The sequence below is a fragment of the Festucalex cinctus genome, chromosome 5, assembly GCF_051991245.1.
Source record: "Festucalex cinctus isolate MCC-2025b chromosome 5, RoL_Fcin_1.0, whole genome shotgun sequence".
Taxonomy (NCBI): Eukaryota; Metazoa; Chordata; class Actinopteri; order Syngnathiformes; family Syngnathidae; genus Festucalex; species Festucalex cinctus.
Window position 1 is genome coordinate 27938728 of NC_135415.1, and position 20893 is coordinate 27959620.

Sequence of the window (20893 nt, forward strand, 5' to 3'; positions counted from 1 at the left end):
CATACGTAGACAGACGTATATCATCAAGTATGCATTTTTTTCCCCCATGTTACTTGTTTTGTTTTTTTCTCCTTACGTGTTGCACAGTACTTGCACTGGTTTATTTAGTATTTTTTGAATGAAAGTTATTTCAGGCCAGTGATATTCTGATATTTTGCAGAATAGAATAACAATAACTTTTTTTTTCCAGCCTATTATTCTTTGCTTATGTTGTCATATGTTAACGCGTTTAAAATAAACAAAACAGCAAATATAATCATTCTTTTTTTTTTTTGTTCACTTTTGACAGAGCTAATGTAAGCTAATTCAGGTGATTTTTTTTTTCTAGCATGCTGCTATATTATTGGTTTTGCAAGGTTTTACTAGATATGAATGGGTACTATAATTTGGCATTGTTTGATGATTAACTGCGAATTTCTTCCTCTGGGCTACAAATCAAATTGTGAAAGTGATGTTGTCTTTTACTTTGCAGGAATTAAACACGTTAGTGTGTCTGAAAAATTGCTAAAATAGGACTACAAAAGCTGGAAAAAAAGCAATAAACTTACATTACTCAATAAAATCCTTAACTTACTGAGCCTAGTAATAGAACACGTGATAATAATGATGATGATGATGATAATAATAATGGCAAAGGCAAATAGACATTTTGTGTTTTTTTCTTCATTTTGTTTTTGAACTTGAACACAAATTGTTCAAAAGAAAGCAGACAGAAGCAACATTTACACATCACATGTTAGTTGACACCAATAAATCTGTGTATATTATCAATTAACCAAATGATGAGCAAGTCATCTTGTGCTCAAAGTATCCAGGATAAAAGGTGGAGCAACTAACCTGGGGCCCTGCAGGGATGGAAACAGAGCTACTGGCAAGAATGTGACGATAGAGTACATTAAAGTTACACTAATGAAAGAAATCTGTTTTCACCAAATGACCTTACACTAGAATAAGTTGCAGTACAATGTTGTCTAAAACCCATCTGCAAACTCTCCACCACACTAACTCCAGACCTAAATGTTTTCTGGCCAGGATTATTATGCCGTTTATTTTTAACACTTGATGCTGTGAACCTGCGGAGGAGGGAAATATAATGAGATGACTGATGTGACCTACAAAAGCTCGGCTCGGTTTAATGAATTGCATATTCTTCACACAATAATGAGCATTAAGACACATTCTCCCCAAAGCCTGGTCATGAATGTTAATTCTTTGCAGCTTTAATCAGCTTTTGCTAAACACAACACAACACTGGGAAATGATTTTTTTTTTTTTTTTACTTTGTTATAGCTTGGACAAAAAAAAAGGTGCGTGGATTGTCATGCATTGATCACTGATGGCGATTGACAGTATTTTTATTTTTAATCTGACCTCCACTCTTTTTCGGCCCCTTCTGCTCATGGCCCAGTGAGTGCCTGAATGCTCTCACAGCAAGGCTACGACGGAGGCAGCTCCTGCCCCCCGGCTTCCCAGTCACTTCGGCTTGTCCACTCTGAATGTTTTTGTGTCTGTCAGCACACCATCAGTGTTGTTGTCCTTGGTGCCGAGTAATTAACCTAAAGGGGTTTGTCTAGCGTGATAAATTTAGAGAGTCTCTTTTGTCATAGGAGGTGGGTAGAGAAAAGCCTTGACTACTCACTCAAAAAAAAAGAGGATTGAATGGCTTAAAACGTGTCACGCGGCTTCCGATCGAAATGCTTCCCATCAGTGCTTCCTGTTGTTATGCGTGAACACTATAGTAGAATCTGTCATTGTGACCAAGTATTGACATGGTAACAATATAACAATGTTAAGTGGGATAAGCAGAGTGGTTTGACCAAGTTGGGGATGTCATGGACAGGAGATAGTTAAAGACTTTGATTGTTGTGGTTTTGTAATTCCCCGTACTGTATATCAGAGTCAAAGTCGAACATTCTGCAAGATGGATTGGGATACAGGAAACTGTTTGCCTCTGTCTCATCAAAATCATCCATTGCAAGTTGGATTAGGCAGATGCACAGAATGTGTTATGTAAAGTGATTCTGTCCAAAGCTCTTCGGACACAAAGCATGTGACAAACAGGCAGATCGTGCATGATATAATCGGTATGAAGTGTAAGATTGCAGAGCACGCGTCCGGCATGACTGCAATGTGCAATCTATTCAATCTGGTTCTATATCTCCCTTCGTTCTCATTTGTCAGTCTGTGCTGTAAACATGATTTTAATTTCATGATGGCAAAACCATTTGAATTAATACTTCAAAATGAGTCGTAATATCTTAAATTGACATATTATTGCATAATGAGGGAACTTTGCATCAGCATAGCCCAGATTTGGTCTCATCCAGTCTGCCCCCAATCTCTGACTGGCTCTTGAAAGGTTATTAAGTCAAAATGAAGTGTGAAATGATCTTGGTGCTTTTATTTTGAAAGTTTTCTTCTCTTGCTGTAACGTGAGGTTTGTTCAGTGTGTTTGTAGGGTTCCCGTGTGTGAGCTTGAATAGCAAGCATGAGCAAGCAAAGTGTGTTTGGAAGCAATGACTTGTGTCCTCACGTTAGCAACATTTTTTTCCGGTATTGGTGAGGGAAGAGAGACATTTGCCATGATAATCATTTGAGACTCCTCCCATCTATTAATGGTGATTATGAGTTAGTAGTTGTTGCTCTGAACGTCAGGATATTTTAAAAATGTGGAAAAACCGACACACACATGAAGCATGTAATTTTAAATGATGGTTTGTTTGGTTTTTTTTTCCTATACAGTATATACACATACAGAACGGTATGTATAATTTAAATTTGACATACTTGTTTTATTCTCACAATTGAAACATTTAACACATTCCTGTGTTCTAATTGTAACAAATCACAGTATATACCCTTTATAAAGTTCTCCACAATTAACAGTTTTTCAAAACAATGCCATTTACTGCCTTTATAAAGATACTGTCAATTTATATTGAACGCAATTGAGTTTAGTATGATGGTGGGGCCCTCAAAAACATTTCCAGTTTCTCGCACGGCTCTTTGAGAAAAAGCATTAAATATTGTAATCTGTGGTTTAAATGCATTACGTTTTACAATGTTCTTAAGGCGCCATGTGGCTTATGTGCCACCCCACCTGGAAAACAGTCTTTTACAGCCATGCCCTCAGTTCGTTTCTTTTCTAAATGTGTAGCCTGCAAGTCTGGGCAGCTCTGATTACATCACTGAGACATCATTTGTGTTGTTTTTAATTGGCATATTACAGAAGGGCCCACCTTCTTGCCTTTTCTAAAAGTTTTCTGCTGCCTTCCCTTGAGTGTTGTCTCTGGTCTTGTGGCGATGTGGTTGAAAGTTCCAGTGGACATTTGAGTGTTTTATTTGTCCGGAAACAATTTCCATGAGAGCGACAGTATAACTGAGTGCTTGTTCACTCATCAAAGATGTTTTTTCATGGGCAGAGAACTTCTTGTGACTTGCAACTTACTTGACCATAATGTGACTGTAGAATCAGTGGAGTTTCCCTGCTTATGCACATCAGCTTGTTTGACAGTAACTGTTGAAAATGTTCACGCTACTGGCTCAGTGGGCGCCCTTGTTGTCTCTAGAGGCGACTTAAGTGCTGACATAAAGGCACAGCTGTTTCATGTGTCTTGTATAATGAGTTACCACATGTCTGGATTCACTTTCTGATGTTGTAATAACATTTGTGCACACGTTGCTGGATTAAGATTTGGGCAGGGAGTTGGTTGAAGCACGTTTCCAATAAACTGGCCTTTGATGTGGTTATGGACATGTAGAAAGCAGTCACAAAGTGTTAAGTGTTGTTTTGTTTATTAAAAATAATTGTGGTTTTCACCCTGCAAAAAAAAATATTTCCTTGATCTCATTGTTGTAAAGAAGTTTTGTACCCTGCTTAGTTGAGCATGGTGAAAGTATTAGGTAAAGCCTAATAAAATGCACTGTGTTTCTGATGTTTGCCTACTTGACGCGGCTGTCCAGGATGTTTTGTGTGTACATGTACACTTTCTGCATCATGCCAGGCTTCTTAGGAATCTTGATTTATGATATAGCAGTACTTCTCATATACAAGGCAACTCAAAATATGCTTCACACAGCAAAAAGCACAACACCTAAAACATTTAGTAACATTTAGTAGCTTAGTAAAGTTATTAAAATAACACATTTTCACAAAAATAAGATGTAAACAAAGACTTTTAAAAATGCTTAAAAGGCCTTAATAAAATGTATGAGAAATAAAGTTCTTCTTCTTCTTCTTCTTCTTCTTCTTCTTCTTCTTCTTCTTCTTCTTCTACTACTACTATTATCAACTAATTCCATTTGTGGCAATATTTGACCCAAGTCTGCAGATCTCAGAGCCATATTGGGTTTATATTCACTTTTCATTTTCTTAGTGTATTCAGGACCCAAGCCATTCATTGATTCATAGAGCAGAAACAGAATTTTGATTGTTTGCTGTTGTTACCGGTAGCACAAATTTTGTCATAGTTGTGAATTGTGATGAACTCAGATGGTATTGATTCAAGACAGTTAGTAGATTTGTTTTTGATCCACTGTATCAAATTCTGTCATGGAAATTGAATTATTCTTGGGTGATTTTAAATGTTGCATCATATTGTGATTTGCTGGTTTGTGCTGATGTTTGACCTGATTGGATTGTATTTTCTTTCCCCACTAAAATAGCATGCAAATTCATTATATTTGTTTGTTGGGAAGAGTTTTGGTGCTATTTTACTTTGGGGATTTTAGGGTTGTTGTTATGTGGGGCAATTGTCAAGCTACGATATAGACAGCGTTTCTGATTAGCTATTAGTCCTTTTAAGGAGGCCAGCTTTCGGGTGGGTCTATTTTGCCATAATTAATCATCATCATCATGACTCTTAAATGCCGGTGGCAAAAGCTTTATGTATAGCGGCTTGAAGAAGCGTCTGGGCGTGTGGACGATTTTAGGTTTGAAGTGAAATAGTCACAGCTTGTGGCAATGACAATAACTTGCACTGCCAAGTGCAAATGTACAAATGCAAGAGGTATTGTTTGTTGTTTGTTTTTTATTTAATGGGATTACAGTCGATTTCCATGAGACTTTGCGGATGGTTAGCATATGAATAAGAAACCATAATGAATAGGGGTGTTAAAAAAAAATCGATTCGGCGATATATCGCGATACTACATCGCGCGATTCTCGAATCGATTCAATAAAAAAAAAAAAAATCGATTTTTTTTTTTTTTTTTTTTTTTTTTTTAAGAGCTCAGAATTGTTCATTCGGTAGTCTTACCGATTCAACGTCTTATCATCATTGCCTTTTTTGTGTGTGTGTGTGTGTGTGTGTGAATCGATTTTTAAACTTCCATTTTTAATGGAAAAATATTCAACAAAATGTCTGACTTCGGGTTAGGATTCACACCTTGAGCATGGAAGAATGTTATATGAACGGAACATTAAGCCTTAATATTTTATTTTAATGCTGTTCAAACATGAAACAGATTACAACCTCTATAAGACTGAAATTTCAGATAAATAAATAATACATTTTCATATAAATATTACACTCTACAAGCTTACTGTATTAGTATTAGTATTTTCTAAATTTGAATGAAAAAAAATCGCAACAATCGACTTATAAATTCGTATCGGGATTAATCGGTATCGAATCGAATCGTGACCTGTGAATCGTGATACGAATCGAATCGTCAGGTACTAGGCAATTCACACCCCTAATAATGAATATAAATATATATTATATATTTGCAGTTCTTCATATTGACATATTTTCCTTGGATCCTATCCTCTATTATTTGCTGAAAAAGTCACCTATTTGCTGTTTTTGTACTCGTGTAAAAGCAATAACAGTAATCTATTACTTTGGTACCATATGGTGAAGTAAATTGAGGTGCTTCTTTAGACAAAATGATTGCTTTACTGCCAACATTTTGGTGCCATTGAACTATGTTGATGTGAGTTGAGGAGTTTCATTTAGACTCTGCTCGTGCTTTGCCGCCATCTTCTGGCATCTTGCTATATGTAAAACATTTTAGTGGGTGTGTCAGTTACTACCCGCTCCCAGCAGAGCTCAGTCTCTATCCACATGAAAAGTGGGCGTTCCCTCTATCCGGACCGACAACAAAACAAAAACCTCCATAGGTGTGTTTGCCTACAACTGGTCACCAGTCCAGGGATGGTGTACCCTGTGTCTCATTTAAAGTCACAGAGATCACTCCTTCATGCAGAACTTCACAAGTTCTTTCAATGCCAGCAGTAGATGTCTCGTTTTTGTGAATTGCAATAGTTTGTAGTAGAATCAACAAATACATGGTATTTTATTTATTTATTTTTAATCTTCAGTCAACAGGTCAACCTTGGCGGAAGTCTTAACATAGGTCAGGTGGTTGCACATTACAAACATAAATTACTGAGTCATACACTGAGGAAACTAAATGATGTGTGCCAGTTCCAGTTCCATGTGTTTGCATACCTAAAATTACAAGGGAGATCATTATCATGGACTTGTGCATCTGTTATAGTAGAGTAGCAGACCAAGGGCAGACGTTTGGCCTCAGTTTGCATCAAAGAAGCTCCTGTCAATGTAGGAATTTACAACGGATTGTTTCCAAATGATGTGGGATGACGAGCATTGGGGATTCCCTTGTCTTTATTCTGTGCTTCGCTCATGCACTGGACACTTGGGCCAAGTCACTCAGCTGATTACAAGGTCCTGTTAGTCATTGAATTAAGCCGTTTAAGTTGTTACGCTTTTTTTTTTTTTTTGTGTTGACTTTAGTTTTAAGTTGTAATATCACTTTTAGCCACTAGATGCTGGACATTTCTTAGTTGCATTTACTTTGGCTCATATACTGCCCTATACTACATGAGTACGCCTAATACATTGAATTTTTTATTTTTTGTTTTGCAAATTTGAAATCCATCCATCCATTTTCTTGACCGCTTATTCCTCACAAGGGTCGCGGGGGGTGCTGGAGCCTATCTCAGCTGGCTTTGGGCAATAGGCGGGGTACACCCTAGCATTTTTGTCATACTTCTGGTTAGGAAGTGTGTGGTCCTATGTGGCCCCCTCCAGCAATACCATCAGCTGGTTTTAGACTAAGTCCTTATTTTCAGTCAATAACAGAATCATTCATATTTGAGGTCCCATAAAGTAATCCAGACAGACCCATCATTGTACCAGGACACATGCATCTTAAGTGTAGTAGTAGTCATGGAAGTTGAAGAATGCAGCCGCTCCCTTTCCTCGGGTAAACGCTGGCCCACCGGAGGAAGTGCTGTCATTAGCAGTCACGTTAAGGCAGTCCTGCTTCTGTGTGTAAGTACGATACACCTGTTCCTCTGTGCAGAGTACAGTGCACAGTAGTCAAAAGCTGGCAGGCAATCATGACAGCAGGTCTGGCATTGCCAGCTGCTCTCACAGCAAAAGTATATGAATGGGCACCTTGTGTTGCTTCATCTGAAAAAAAAAAAAAAAAACTGCAGAAAAAAAAAACTAAGCCAGGTGGTGCTCAATGCTCGCTAGCTCCCCCAGTTAGCTTGTTTACTCAAACACTTACGCCATAGATAATTGGAAAAAAATCTTTGGCATGTTTATGAGCGTGTGGACCTGTGTCCCCTGGCTCAGTGGTCGTCCCTCGTGCTCAGCCTCAGCGTTTCTCGTCCTGCCGTCTCAGCTCCCCTCCTTGGTCACACTCAAAGGGCCCTCTGTGCTGCGGGCTGGCAGGCAAGTGCTAATGGAATGTCTCAGCTGCTTCCAGGGTGTGTTGGGGGGTCGGGGAACGGATAATGAAATGTTAAGTGTGCTATGAGTTCACCTCTCTCACGACAGCCTGACCTGTGAAGCTTGTTGCTTTACTAGTCAACAGAGTTTGTTTTAGGCAAATGTGAGGCTGTGAGGCAATGGGGAAACGCATGCCTGAGAAACAAGCAAAAGGGAAACTCTAATTGTTCACAGCTAACAAACTTAACTATAGTGGGAACTAGCAAAAAATGAGCAGTAAGTCAGATGGAATAGTCCAGTTTATTTATATAGCACTCAATCACAAAAGAGTCTTGTGAAGAACATACCAAGCCCTCAGTTGACAATTAAATCCCCTGATCTTACCCCCCTGACCTGAAAGTATGTTATGTTGCTAAAAACACTGTTATATCTACTTTTGTGATTCCATTGCCGTGAGCCAACTATGACAATTTTGTATTAAATAGTAGGATTGTTTGATAATGATAATGTTAATTATCGTCTTATTTAATTAGGGCTGGGTATCGATTCGATTTCGATTCACAAGAATTCAGTTCAATTTAATTTTTTTTCCACCTCTCACTCAATGTCAGCTACGATATGCTCCTCACCAGCGTCCGTCATGGATGAAGAAAATGAGCGAACAATTAAAAGGAAGACTGTATTTCACTAGATTTGTTTTCTTTTCAAAATCAACTCCACATCTCTAATGTTGTCTAGTTAATGTCACATTAACCCTCTTGTCATACTTAGTAGACCTCCTTTTTACAGATTGGAACTTCCAGGTTTTGATTATTTCTCCTATGAAGCACATTACAGGCAGTGGTCTCACCACTCTGAGCTATTTCTATATACTGATTAGTAGGTGCGCTGGGCTGGGCGGCCTACTTCTAACCGATACTGTTCGCTGACTGACTGGCACTAATTTTAGGCAGGCCTATAACAGCAGATGAGAGGCATGTGCGGGTGGCCCTAGCTTGCCTCCACAGGCCATGTGGCTTTAAGGCCTCAGACTGATGTTTTGGCTATTATTTTAACAGTTTGCCACAGCATAAAGGGGACTATTGCATTTACAGATCCAGCCACATGACGTTACAAGCACCTTCCAATTAGTTTCTGTCAGATTCCATTTTACTACTCTCTTGGCATGCCTTGCGCAGCTTGTAAAACAGTTGATCTCGAATGTCTTCTCAGACTGTGTCCGCCCTGTCACTAGTGTCAAGTAATTGTATCACATGATCAGGGGATGCTTTGGATTCATAGTCAATTCTCTGCTATTTCCACCACGGAAATTTTGTTTTCTAATCACGCTTTATTTGGATCAAATTTGTGTTTATTAGTGAGCTCTCAACTTGGGCCGAAATGGTATCTCTATCTTTATTTTTAACAATGTTCTGACCCCCAGCACAGGGAGGCAGACGTGCTAACCAGTCATCCAAGGCATCAGTAATGCTCAAATTCCACAAATTCTTTAGAATTTTTAGCAATCCATCAATTCATTTCCGATACTGTCTCTCCTCATTTGGATCAGGAGCGAGCTGGAGCGTAAAACGACTATTTCCACGAATTTAGAGTTTTCATTAGGATTTGTAAGATGTTCACAGACAGTTTTTACTTGTCGCAAAGACATTTGAAACATATTCAGACAATTTTTCACTGTCTGTGAAGATCTTTTGATACCTTTTACAAACCCTGACGAAATCCCCAAATTAGCTACCGGTACATTTGTATGCATTTGTCACTCACAGAGATACAGGGAACTTTTCATTTATGAATTTGTTGAAATCTTTTACCTTCTAAAAAAAATGGTGATGACTTTGAATATCGGTTATATGGTCTCCTTGATTACGGATAATCTGTGTCATATCGGCCTTGGAAAAAAAAACATAGCGGTCGATCACTAATGCTTTTGAGTAATGATTGTGTGTGGAGCCTTGTGTCCTAAAAATGACCTGAGATAATCTCACCCACAGTTAAGGCTGAAAATATGATTACCGCTACTCATTTTGAATCGATTTTCCTTTTCATAGCCTGATAACAATTCATAAAACCATAAATCGATCTTTTTAATATGTCTTTTTCTTCACTTGGATTGGACGTGCCATGAAGTGGGTAAAGCTACAGTACAAAGAATACCGTTTGTATTCCGTGCCTTCACTTCCCCGCTTGTGCATTTGCTCTTCTAGTCGCTACAGATTTCCGAGTGATCACAAAGTGCAGTGGCGCCTCCATTAGCTCAGACCTTAATGTGTTGTTGAGCTTTTAACATCACACACCCACACATGACTTTTTCCAGAGTTTTAACCTTTCTCATCATAACGATCTTTACACAAAATCATAACATCTGTCATTCTTTTTCTTCAATTTTTTAAAATTTCTTTTAATTCTGCGCAAAATTCAAATGTACGTACGTTCTTAGCTGAATCCATCGATATGTTGTCTAGTTAATGTTTATTTTTGAATGCATGCAAGAGAAGCCCCTGCCTGAGGTATAAACACACTGATCAATTAATTGTCAGTGCAGTGTCCTGGTGCTGGGTTTATGGAGGCCAATATTCTCGCTGCTAAACTGAATCAATGAACCTCATTGCTGAGTTTCATACTGGTTGAGTCCTATTTTATGTATTTTGCTTTCATCCAAAATAGCTGATTATGATGTTTTTACTTAGGTTTAGCTCAACAATGTGTATGTAGTATGATGCCTGCATTATCTGTATATTTATCAGCACTAATGTTCACTTTGGATCTAAATGCTGTAGGATGATGTTGGCATGGCAAAATAAGACCCAATGATTATCTGTGTGAGACCTAATCTCTGGTTTTGTAACAGTCTCAGTTGTACATCTGTCGCTGGCCGCTACCATAGTTTATCTCCGTGGATTAGGATTAGGGATTTGACTATGTCTTTGCTTTGTCATCAATAGCATAACCCAAAATTCCACCGTTCATTTCTCTTTTTCACAAAATAAAGCAAACAACCCTGTTTTCTCATGACTGATCAATATCCAGACGGGGGAGTGGAAACTTGAGTCACTGTTTTTTTGCCTTGGTGTATTATTCGTAGCCTACTTAAGGTGGAAGTGAAGGAAAAACAGCAAAGTCTGTGTATTTAGCACAGAAAGGCCAGGAATAATTTCAACCAAATTGCCGGCCAATGAAATTCTTGAAAAACACAAAATTACAGAGTTCAGGCAAAGCCCGAAGCAAATACAGCTTCGCTGTGATCCACAGCTGGTGGGCTCAGCGCTTATGTAAGGTCATTACAGAGTATTTATTACAGTTTTATTGCACGGTTGAAACCATTATGAGCTTCTGTAGGAAGAGACGGGGATGACATGGACATGTCTGTCCAGCTTCAGGATGGTTTGTGGGGAAAAAAAAAAAGTACAGACCAACATAGGTTCTCAGAGTGTATGTTGATTTTGCTGTTCTGGTCTCATTGGAACCCTTCAAGATAAAAACAGCAAAAGCATTTGTTTTTATAGCAGGGGAGTGAAAACTGTAATATCTTCGCTGTGGTATCTACACATCAATCAACATTGAAATATGTAATGGTAGTCAAGACTTTTTACAGATTGTAAACAAAATTCCTCAGGGATGAGTAAGTATCTACGTTAAGCAATAAAAGAGTTTTTCCTCCTTTGGAAAAGTTCACAAAAGGAGAACAGATAAGTGACTTATAATAGAAAAAATGATGGCAGTGAGAAATGTATTACGGAAAACAAAACTGAACTGATGCTGTGGGTAATTTCCGACACTAAACAATTACATTTCTGTGTTTTGGACTACTCTGTGGATGAAATTATTGAAACACATTTCTCAAGTAATCATGCAAGGGATTGGCTTAACATACCGGGTAGCTTTTTTTTTTTAATCACAGTTAGCTGTACTGTAAATATTGTACATTATACCTATGCGATACGTGCTACTCCGTAGGTGGGAGTGGAACGTGTTTATGAAAAGATGCCCTTGAGCAGAAGGCCTGTTTCCGCTTTGATGTTGAAGATGAATGGCTGAATTTCCCGGACAGAGCTGCCTGGACACTTCCTCAGTAGCAATTCTTGTTATCATGACTGCAAATAAAAATATATTTATTTGATGTGCCCCTATTCTCACATTCGAGTGATTCTGAAGTTTTGAAAATCAGCCTCAAAGTACTCTGTTTGGGGATGATTGAATATCCCCTCGTGCTTAGTGTGGTATGTATAAGAGATAGGAGGAGATCGTTTTTGGCTCTGAGGCTGCTGTGTTATTCATCCATTGGCAGAGCTGATGTATAATCTCGCTGGAACACAGAGTGGCCTTTCACACAGGACTTCCCCTGTGTACTAAAGCTAGCGGCTTGGCCGGTACTCATTTCTTCCTCACACAGTCAATACATCTCTCTCCCTCTCTATTGGGTTCCCGCTGTTTGTTGGAGTCTTTTGTCTCAAGGTCTCTGGAGATGTCACTGTGTTAAATGTGTTCGGTTTCCCTGGCCTCTCCCGGGTGACTACACTTTGTCCTACCTCGATTTCCGGAATCCTCTCTTTCCTGTTTTCAAGCTTTTTATTAGCTTCTCTTTACAAGCCTGCCACTACTTTTGCTGGATGCATGCTGTGATTTTTTTCCCCCCCTCTCTCAGACATAAGACATAAATAATGCTGATAATTCAGATAAGTGATGGTGACTTGGTGACTCAAGGACGGGTGGTAGTGATTACAGGCTGCAATACCCGTTGATCTTCAAATCCTAGGGTACATTAACGTTGGGATTTGGGATTTTCCTGCGTGACTGTTTCTCTATTTCTACAGTAAAGTATACTGAGGGACCATAGCAACAATATGTTGTATGCAAATTTTGTATTTGGTGGCCCTTGATCTGATGAAGTACTGCAATCCAAGGCAAATAAGACCTTTGTGTATTGTCTGTTTATCCACTCACCTGGCACAAGCTTTAATTGCCTGGCACAGGTTTTGGGTAGATTTGTGCAGGGCACGGGGTTGTGAAGGTCTAAAGAGGTGATATGCTGCTTCTTTTGGAGTACAGTTTAATAATTTACATTATAATGAGACATGATTTGGCTATTTTGGATAGTTACTGTGTTTTTTCTCTGGATATGTTGGTGAAGCAATTTTACCAGCTATAAAATCAGCCTAGACACAAAACATTCACATTGACCAGTGTTACATTACGGCTTGTGTCTACTTATATAATATAAATATTAACATTAAAATGAACAATTATACCGAAGGGCAGACATACCAAGGCAATTTTCTTAATATCTTTTCCGGTACTTTTTAAAACATGTCATTGTTGCTGTTATTGCTACATGGCTTACGTTTGTTTGTTTGTTTGTTTTTATTTCTGACAGACAATGAGGCCCCTCCATCATTTAATTATGAAATGGAACACTCAGAAGAGCAATCTTGTCCCGATGCTCTGTCCCTCACCGGCTCTCCGTCCTCATCGCCACAGCTTCGCTCCAAAAGTCGATGCAGCCGAGACACGCAATCATCTGGTTCCTTGGAATCGACGCTGTCGGTAAGCTGACTGCTTGCACAATGGACTGGTCGCCAGCCAAAGTGTCCGCACTCGTATTCAAACCTAGACTCCTGACAGGACAAGCATTATAGAAAATTGATTGATGAGGATACTGTACCGTATGTGTTGCGAGTTTCAGTTTGTCCAATCAGGGGTTGTCATTGCAGGCTACTCGCATCATTTGTTTGGCACAATTTTTATTCCAGATGACATTTTTAGTCTCTGATGCAAACCCACCCATTGTTCACTCGGAGCTTAGAACCTGGGACTGCCTGGGACCCTTCCCATCTTGATTTCGTAATTGGCTTTATATTTGGTAGTCTTCGTCTGACTAATCAGTTGTGACAGGGATATTAGATCATTTTTCTTTGTAAGGTGCACTTGAGCAGATACAGTCTTCAACATGCTATCCCTATAGATGACAATGAATCTCAATATAATACAGGGCATTGAACACACAGCAAACACATGTTATGAGACCCCGGTCGACTTCTTGGTTCTGTCTTCGTCTCGTATGTGTGTTATTATCTTCTTGGTGGTCTTCAACACTGATGAAGGAATTGTAACGGCTGAGATTGTAGCACCACCATGATAGCTTGCACCGAGATGACTGATGTATTTGACCTGTTGAAATAATAAGCCCTGGTGTTGAAACGCATTTATCTTCTCGAAGATAGCGCGGATGTCTGACTGAGCCCCTGTGGAATGTAAAACTCCTACAGAGTGTAATAAAATATGCTTTGTCCTTAATCTTACAACAATATTTGTTGCCACACGTGTGCGGTCAGTTGATGAGACTTGACACATCCGTCAACAGGAGACTGCGGTGTTCCAATGTTTTCTCTTGGTCATGTCCATGTTGGTGTCAGGTTGAGCTGGATCAGGAAAAAGAGGTGGAGATGAGGAAGTGGGTTCTGTCCGGAATCCTGGCCAGTGAGGAGTCCTATCTCAGCCACCTAGAAGCACTTTTGATTGTATGTGCAACACACACACACATTTTCCTCATACTGTGCTGGTACATGTACAATCTTTATTTACTTTTAGCAGATCCTTTTGGTAACAAAGATTTGGCAGTTTCTGAATGACAAGTGATTTGAATTTGAAACTATCTCCTCATGGTTGTTCTGTTAAAGCCCATGAAGCCTCTAAGGGCAGCAGCCACGACATCCCAACCAATGCTGACCATCCAGCAGATCGAGACCATTTTCTTCAAAGTGCCAGAGCTCCATGAGATCCATAAAGACTTCTACGATGCTCTGCTTCCTCGTGTTCAGGACTGGAGTTACCAGCAGTGTGTGGGGGACCTCTTCCAGAGACTGGTATGATGTCATTTTAAAATTTGCGAACTTCTCCTAATGCCCTGAATACTCGACTGTCAGTTTACGTTTAAAAGAGAATCATGAGTAATCTGTCATTGAATCATTTTATGCATCAGGAAAACAGTCAAGTAAAAACATGTTCTGGCACATTAGCCAAAACCTGTTTTTCCACTTTTTATGATGTAACATACAGTACAGCTGTCAACCAGCAACTGAGCCTGTCAAGAATAAAATGGGTTAATTTGACACATTTCTCTGAATGAAACCATGGCAGTGGCAATCTAATGACATTCCTTGTTGGCTCAACAAAACTGAGACCTTCCATGGAATAAGGCCGCGTATGTTTTGAAATGCACGTGAGTAGACTGCCTGGAGTCATCGCTTAGCCCCATAAAAGTGTCGTCTCACCGTATATGACGCACAGTAAAGGAGAACAAAGGATTCTATAGGAGGTTGCTGGAAAAAAGAGCTTGTTTAGCGTTTGCGCAAGATTAAAACCACATTCATGCATGGTTTATATATAGACACGTGACGAATCACTGGGTTGCCCTCACTTGCTGTGCTTTCTCTTCTGTTATGCCAAATCAAGTTACATCTTGGCATGTTGTGACACAGCAAATTACCAGAGAAGGAAGACAAGTTTAGTTTTATGACACTGTTTGACAAGAAGTCAATTCACACACTATAGATCATCCATAAAGTATCTTAACAAGACTAAGAACGAATGCAATACCCCCATATTAACAGTAGATAAAGATTATTTCAGTTGGGTAAATTAAATGTTCTTTCATATTTGGTTTAATTTAAGGTGGTGGTTAACAGTATCACTTGGCTTGGAAAAACAAACAAACATATTTGCTCAATGAAATTTCTAGACAGTGTGGGTTGAAACAAGGCGGGGAATGAGTGTGTTCCCTTTTATGTCCAGCTCTGCCGCCACCGCGCTTATCCTGGTTCACTCCCACGACTGTGGTGCCCTTGAGGAACGCAGCCAAGTTGCCATCCGCTGCAGTTTGTGCTATTTGCTTTTGTGCTCCTGGGATTGTTTAAATGCAAGGACACATTTTGTCAATATGTTCAAAGCAGGATGGGTCGCCGTAGTTCTGAGGTTGTGGGTTATGAATACAAGCTGTGGACTTCCACGTGTGCAGTTTGCATCCCTGTGCTTCCGTCTGTTTTTCTGTGGGTACTCCGGCTTCCTCACACATTCGAAAAACTTGCCATTGAGGACTCCAGCTTGCCCTTAGGGATGTATGTGAGTGGGAATGTTTTTTTTTTTTTGCACGTGGCCCGTGATTGGTTAGAGACGAGACCAAAGTGTAGACTTCATCTCGCCTGCTCTCTAAAAACGGGTAAAAAATAACCCAACTATGGGTCAAAAATTGAGTGGTCCTCTATTTGACCCAACTTTAAGTCAAGAAATGGGTCATTTTGTATAAAACAACCCACAAAGTTGGGTCAAATTGACCCATAAAGTGGATCGGTCCATTTTTTATCCATAATTGGATTACTTTTGACTCAACTGTTTTTAGAGTGTGCAATCAGCTGACTTGGGCTCCAGCCTCATGACCCTCATGAGGAAAAGCGGTATAGAAAATGGAATGGTTGTACTTCGTACGAAGTGTGAAATTAAAGCAATTTAGTTGCTTCTTCTTTCATCAGAAGTCTCTCTCATTCTCTTGAAGCAAATTTATACAAGCCAACATTCAGAAATTTGTAGTTAGCTTGCATTTTAATTTATTCCCAAATTTATTTGCTTTTTTCAAAATTGAATAACAATGACTGGCAGACGACGGTGGAAAGTCTCTCTCTCTCTCTCTCTCGCTCTCTCTCTTTTTTTTAAATTAAAAATACTGTGCCTTCAAAAGCATTCAAGGACCCCGATGTCACTCACAGTTGTTTTCCTTTAAAGGCTCTGACAATGTTTCTGTCATTAACTGATGCCAATTCCCTTGATCTTTCTTAGTATTTAGTACAGCTGTGGTTTCTTTCGACTTCAGGACATGGTATTTTTTATTTTTTTTTGGCTATGGACAACATTTGTGTCATAGCTCTGACTGCCTGTCACTCTGGAACAGGGTCAGCTGGGACTTGACTGATGCTCCAATATTTATCATTTTACCTTATCATCACCTGTTTGTTTTTTGTATACCCAGGTATTGATACCCTATTGAACACACTATCTTGTTTTGATCAGTGACCTCCGATCACCATCATCAAAAAAATTTATTTCGACCATATGTTCCTGCAAGATGATGCTTTCAATTAGAAGCTGCTGACTACATCAATCTCTAGAGTAATTATGTAGCATTTGCTTATTAAAACCAGGTAGAATTTTTTAATTTTTTTTTGCCAGGCAATAGAAGGATTCTAATTCGGATTCTCCTCATGTCCTTCAGGCCAGCCAGCTCGGAGTGTACCGGGCTTTTGTGGACAACTATAAGGTTGCTGTGGCGACAGCGGACAAATGCTGCCAGGCAAACACACAGTTTGCACAGATATCTGAGGTATGTAATAACACTGCACACAGCAGGAACTGCAGCAGTTGACCGTTTGATGTGGTGCAGCTGCCCGGGATAAGTGATGACAGAGCAGTTTTTAGTGGTTCTCACAGTGTCAAGAGCCACAAAGCTTTTTGTAGTGGCGCTGATTGTTTTAATTGCACAATGCTGTCGGGCACCTGCTCTTAGTTGATTGTGTAATTTTGTCTTTCTGACAGAACCTCAAGGTCAAAGGCACAAAGGACAACAAAGACCAGTCAGCTAAGAAATCCTTGGAAAGTGAGTATTGAGTGAAACGACTCACATCATTCAGTATTGTTGCTTGAGTCATGACCGCTTTTAAGCTGACTCCATCTCGAACAGCTCTTCTCTACAAGCCCGTCGACCGGGTGACACGCAGCACTCTCGTTCTGCATGTAAGTCAACCTGTGCAGTGGGGAGTGCAGAGCCTCATTTTACTTGGCCGTGGGCATGGAGTGTGGAACTAAAATTGTCTTTGTTTTGTTTTAGGACTTACTGAAGCACACCCCCTCCAGCCACCCTGACTACCCACTGCTGCAGGATGCCCTGCGCATCTCACAGAACTTTTTGTCCAGCATTAATGAAGAAATCACCCCTCGCAGACAGTCAATGACAGTAAAGAAGGGAGAGGTGAGTTTTATCATCCAAGAAACAAATGAATAATATGCAAAATATGTACATGCTATATGTAGTTTTCCTGAACAGTCCATTAAAACCAAGTACTTCACAGTATATATGTGAAAGAAATGACAGGCATATAGTCTACTGTAAGTGGTCTATATATTATACAGCCACTGGCTAAAATGAAAGTAAGGTACAGCATAATGTAATGAAATAATAATAATAATGTAATCTGAGGTGTTTCTAATAATTAGGTTACCTTATTTTGCTGCAAAATAGTCACGCTAAAGTCTTTACATACTACATTAGCAATGTCGATGCTCAGCAATATTAAAGCAAATTTCAATATTAACTCATTCACTCCCAGCCATTTTCACATAAGCAGTCCCGTTCGTTCTCGGCTGTTTTACTGAATTTTGACTGATTTTGCAAGGCCCACAGAATATTGTGTTCAATTGCTAAAAAAGCATGTAACCTACCAAAAGAAAGATTAAAGTCTCTTCTTTCATCAGGAAAAAAAGTATGTTTCTATCTGTTTCCGTTTTACAGCAATTAGCATTAGAAGAGAGCTAAGTTTCATCAGTTTTCACAAATCTATTTAAAATTGTAAGTAATTGAGCTTTTTTTCTACATGGCCCTGGTTGATCTCCTTTGCTCTGCTGCCACCTGCTGGCCGTTTGTGTAATAACTACCATTTCTGCAACCGTTCTTTGCAGTTGAGAGGCTGCATCAAAGCCTTCTGTATGCTCTAGCATTAAAAAAAAAAAAAAAAAAAAAAAAAAAAAAAAAAAAAACGTATAAATACGTCTTTGGGACACTTAGAACATTTAAAAAAAAACTGTATTTATACGTTATTGGGAGTAAATGAGTTAATCAAATACATTAAAATCAGATGTTTTTGGTTCTAATCTCAGTTTAGACCTGTGTCTGTGTCTAGCCCTTTAAGAAGACAGTTTTAATTATGTAGCAGTTACATGTATCTAATAAAGTGTTCAGCAGGTGTAGCCGCAGATTCAATTGGCTGTATTTATTTCAGGTTGCTATGGTCAATATTGTAGAAAAATAATAAATACAGCTTGTTCAAACAGTTTGCTAATTTTCCTAATTCACTGGGTGGAATATAATCTGCTGGTACAAACAGCTACTCCTGACACCCACTCCATTATTATTATTATTATTTTTTACTTAGCTGACTTTCCTTCAGCCTTGTCTGTGCTCTCCTTGTGCGAATCAATCTTGGTCTCTGTCAAATGTAAGCATGATTACGTTAAATGTTGAGTCCGTAGCTTGTTTATATATACAGGATTCGGGTAAAATGACTTCACAGAATTCCAGATTACATCTTCCATATTTCCCCTCTATTGTGGATGTTGACAGTAACAGGGCAAAGCGTTAAGGTGTTGGGAAGTTAGTAAAAGTTGGCTACTGACTCATCTCAGTCTGTAAAGGAAGTAGAGCAAAAGGAAGCTTGTGACTAACCAGTGCACAAGAGGTGAGGGTCTCTGTGTTGCAAATGAGGAAGGCCTGTTGATTAGCTTAGAGCTCCCTCCCATCCTTCCCAGCTCACGTTTGTGTCCCAGAATTAACCTGGAAGGGCAGCGCAATGTCCTCTCTTAGAACTCTTAGAACTCTCTTGATGCGGGGGAATGAGCAGAGTATAAAGTCCACGTTTAATAGTAGTCAACACTCAATGTCATTGTGGCCAATGATTAAAAAAAAAAAGAAAGGGTGCACTAACCGCTGTTTTTTCCATTGGATTATTGAGCAGTTGCAATCCCTTTTGTGTCATCAAAGCAATAAGTGGATGTAATCCCTCCACGTTTTGAAACCAGGACAGAGCCAGACATAGAGTGCCTCTCATCCTGCATGGATTTCCTTCTTTTTTTTCCCCCCGTACTGCTTTTAGTGTTTGGCAACAAAGTCTCACATGGGCAGTGTCACAATGTAAACAACCTCCACCCAGAGGTCAAAGTGCTGAGAGCTAGCAGCCTCAACGTCTCAAATGAAAGTAGTATAGGCTCGAATTTTAAGATTCAGTGCCGCACCAGAGCCAACAATGTTTTTTTGTGTTTAATAAAGTAGTGATTTAGTTGTGACATGAATTTGTATACATGTACTTGTCTCAACCATATGCTGTAGTGCTGTTTTTGGTAGGGATATTTGATACCACTTTTCTTCAAACCGATACTGATACTCAACTCTTGAGTAGTTACCGATACGATACCACTACTACATAAAATCCCCCCCCAAAATGAGAGATAATTTTAAAGAAAGATCTATATATTTTATTTTCACCATAGTATTTTTCCTTTAAAAATGTAATTGAAATTAATGGCAATTTTTCTATTCCTTTAACTACTAATTTCCAGTTCTTGATTGAAAAAACAAACAAAAGGGAGGCCGATACTGGTATCAGCCACCGTCAAGAGTATCGACCGATAATCAGGCTGGTATCGGTACTCGCCCATCCCTAGTTTTTGGTATAAATTAAAAAAGTTTGGTTGTCTGACGTCCTGTTGCGAAATTCTTTTTAGAGGGGATTGTACAAGAAATTGCAATGTTAAAATCCGATCAAAATGCTACACGAATATTGTTTGAAGTATGAAGCCGAGAGTATGCATTAAAAAATAAGAAATAAAAAAAAATATCAGCATGGATAATGTTGCACTAAATGAAACATACTGTATGAAGGTCTTCTAAAATTAAACATGTAGACACTTTTGCCTCTTAAATTTGTGAGCAGCTATCTGAGAGCAGCTCTCGTGTAATCTGAAATGTAATACATCAACTTTATTTCAACTTGTTCTAGTATTTGCAGACGGATGTGAATGTATTCATTAGATTTTGAAGTCCCACTGCAATATCGGTAACTTGTGTAGCTTCTGTAACTGTAGCTTCTTGTTGACAGAATCGTCAGCTTCTGAGGGACCGCTTCATGGTGGAGCTGGTTGAAGGTTCCAGGAAACTCCGTCATGTCTTCCTCTTCACTGACCTGCTGCTCTGTACCAAGCTGAAGAAACAGGCTGCAGGGTGAGTGAGTCCGAATCAATACCTTGCCTGTAACGTGAATATTCCAGTGGTTAATGTATTACTTTCCGAAATGAAAAGTCCATGTTCAGGTTGAAGCTGCAAAAACCTGATAAAACATAAACAAAGTGTATATAGTGCATTTGCATCCTGTTCA

The 20893-nt window shown here is 39.2% G+C and overlaps 1 protein-coding gene across 3 annotated transcripts in view; it reads left to right on the forward strand.

Moving 5' to 3' along the window:
- Nucleotides 1–20893, forward strand: part of LOC144018664 (breakpoint cluster region protein) — a 33691-nt gene that overhangs the window by 2529 nt on the left and 10269 nt on the right. For all 3 annotated transcript variants that reach the window (XM_077521095.1, XM_077521094.1, XM_077521093.1), the window contains 8 exons: nt 13078–13247; nt 14117–14221; nt 14381–14566; nt 16966–17073; nt 17286–17346; nt 17431–17483; nt 17578–17718; nt 20618–20739. In XM_077521095.1, the coding sequence (XP_077377221.1) occupies nt 13078–13247; nt 14117–14221; nt 14381–14566; nt 16966–17073; nt 17286–17346; nt 17431–17483; nt 17578–17718; nt 20618–20739 (946 nt within the window). The remainder of the gene's footprint in view (nt 1–13077; nt 13248–14116; nt 14222–14380; nt 14567–16965; nt 17074–17285; nt 17347–17430; nt 17484–17577; nt 17719–20617; nt 20740–20893) is intronic.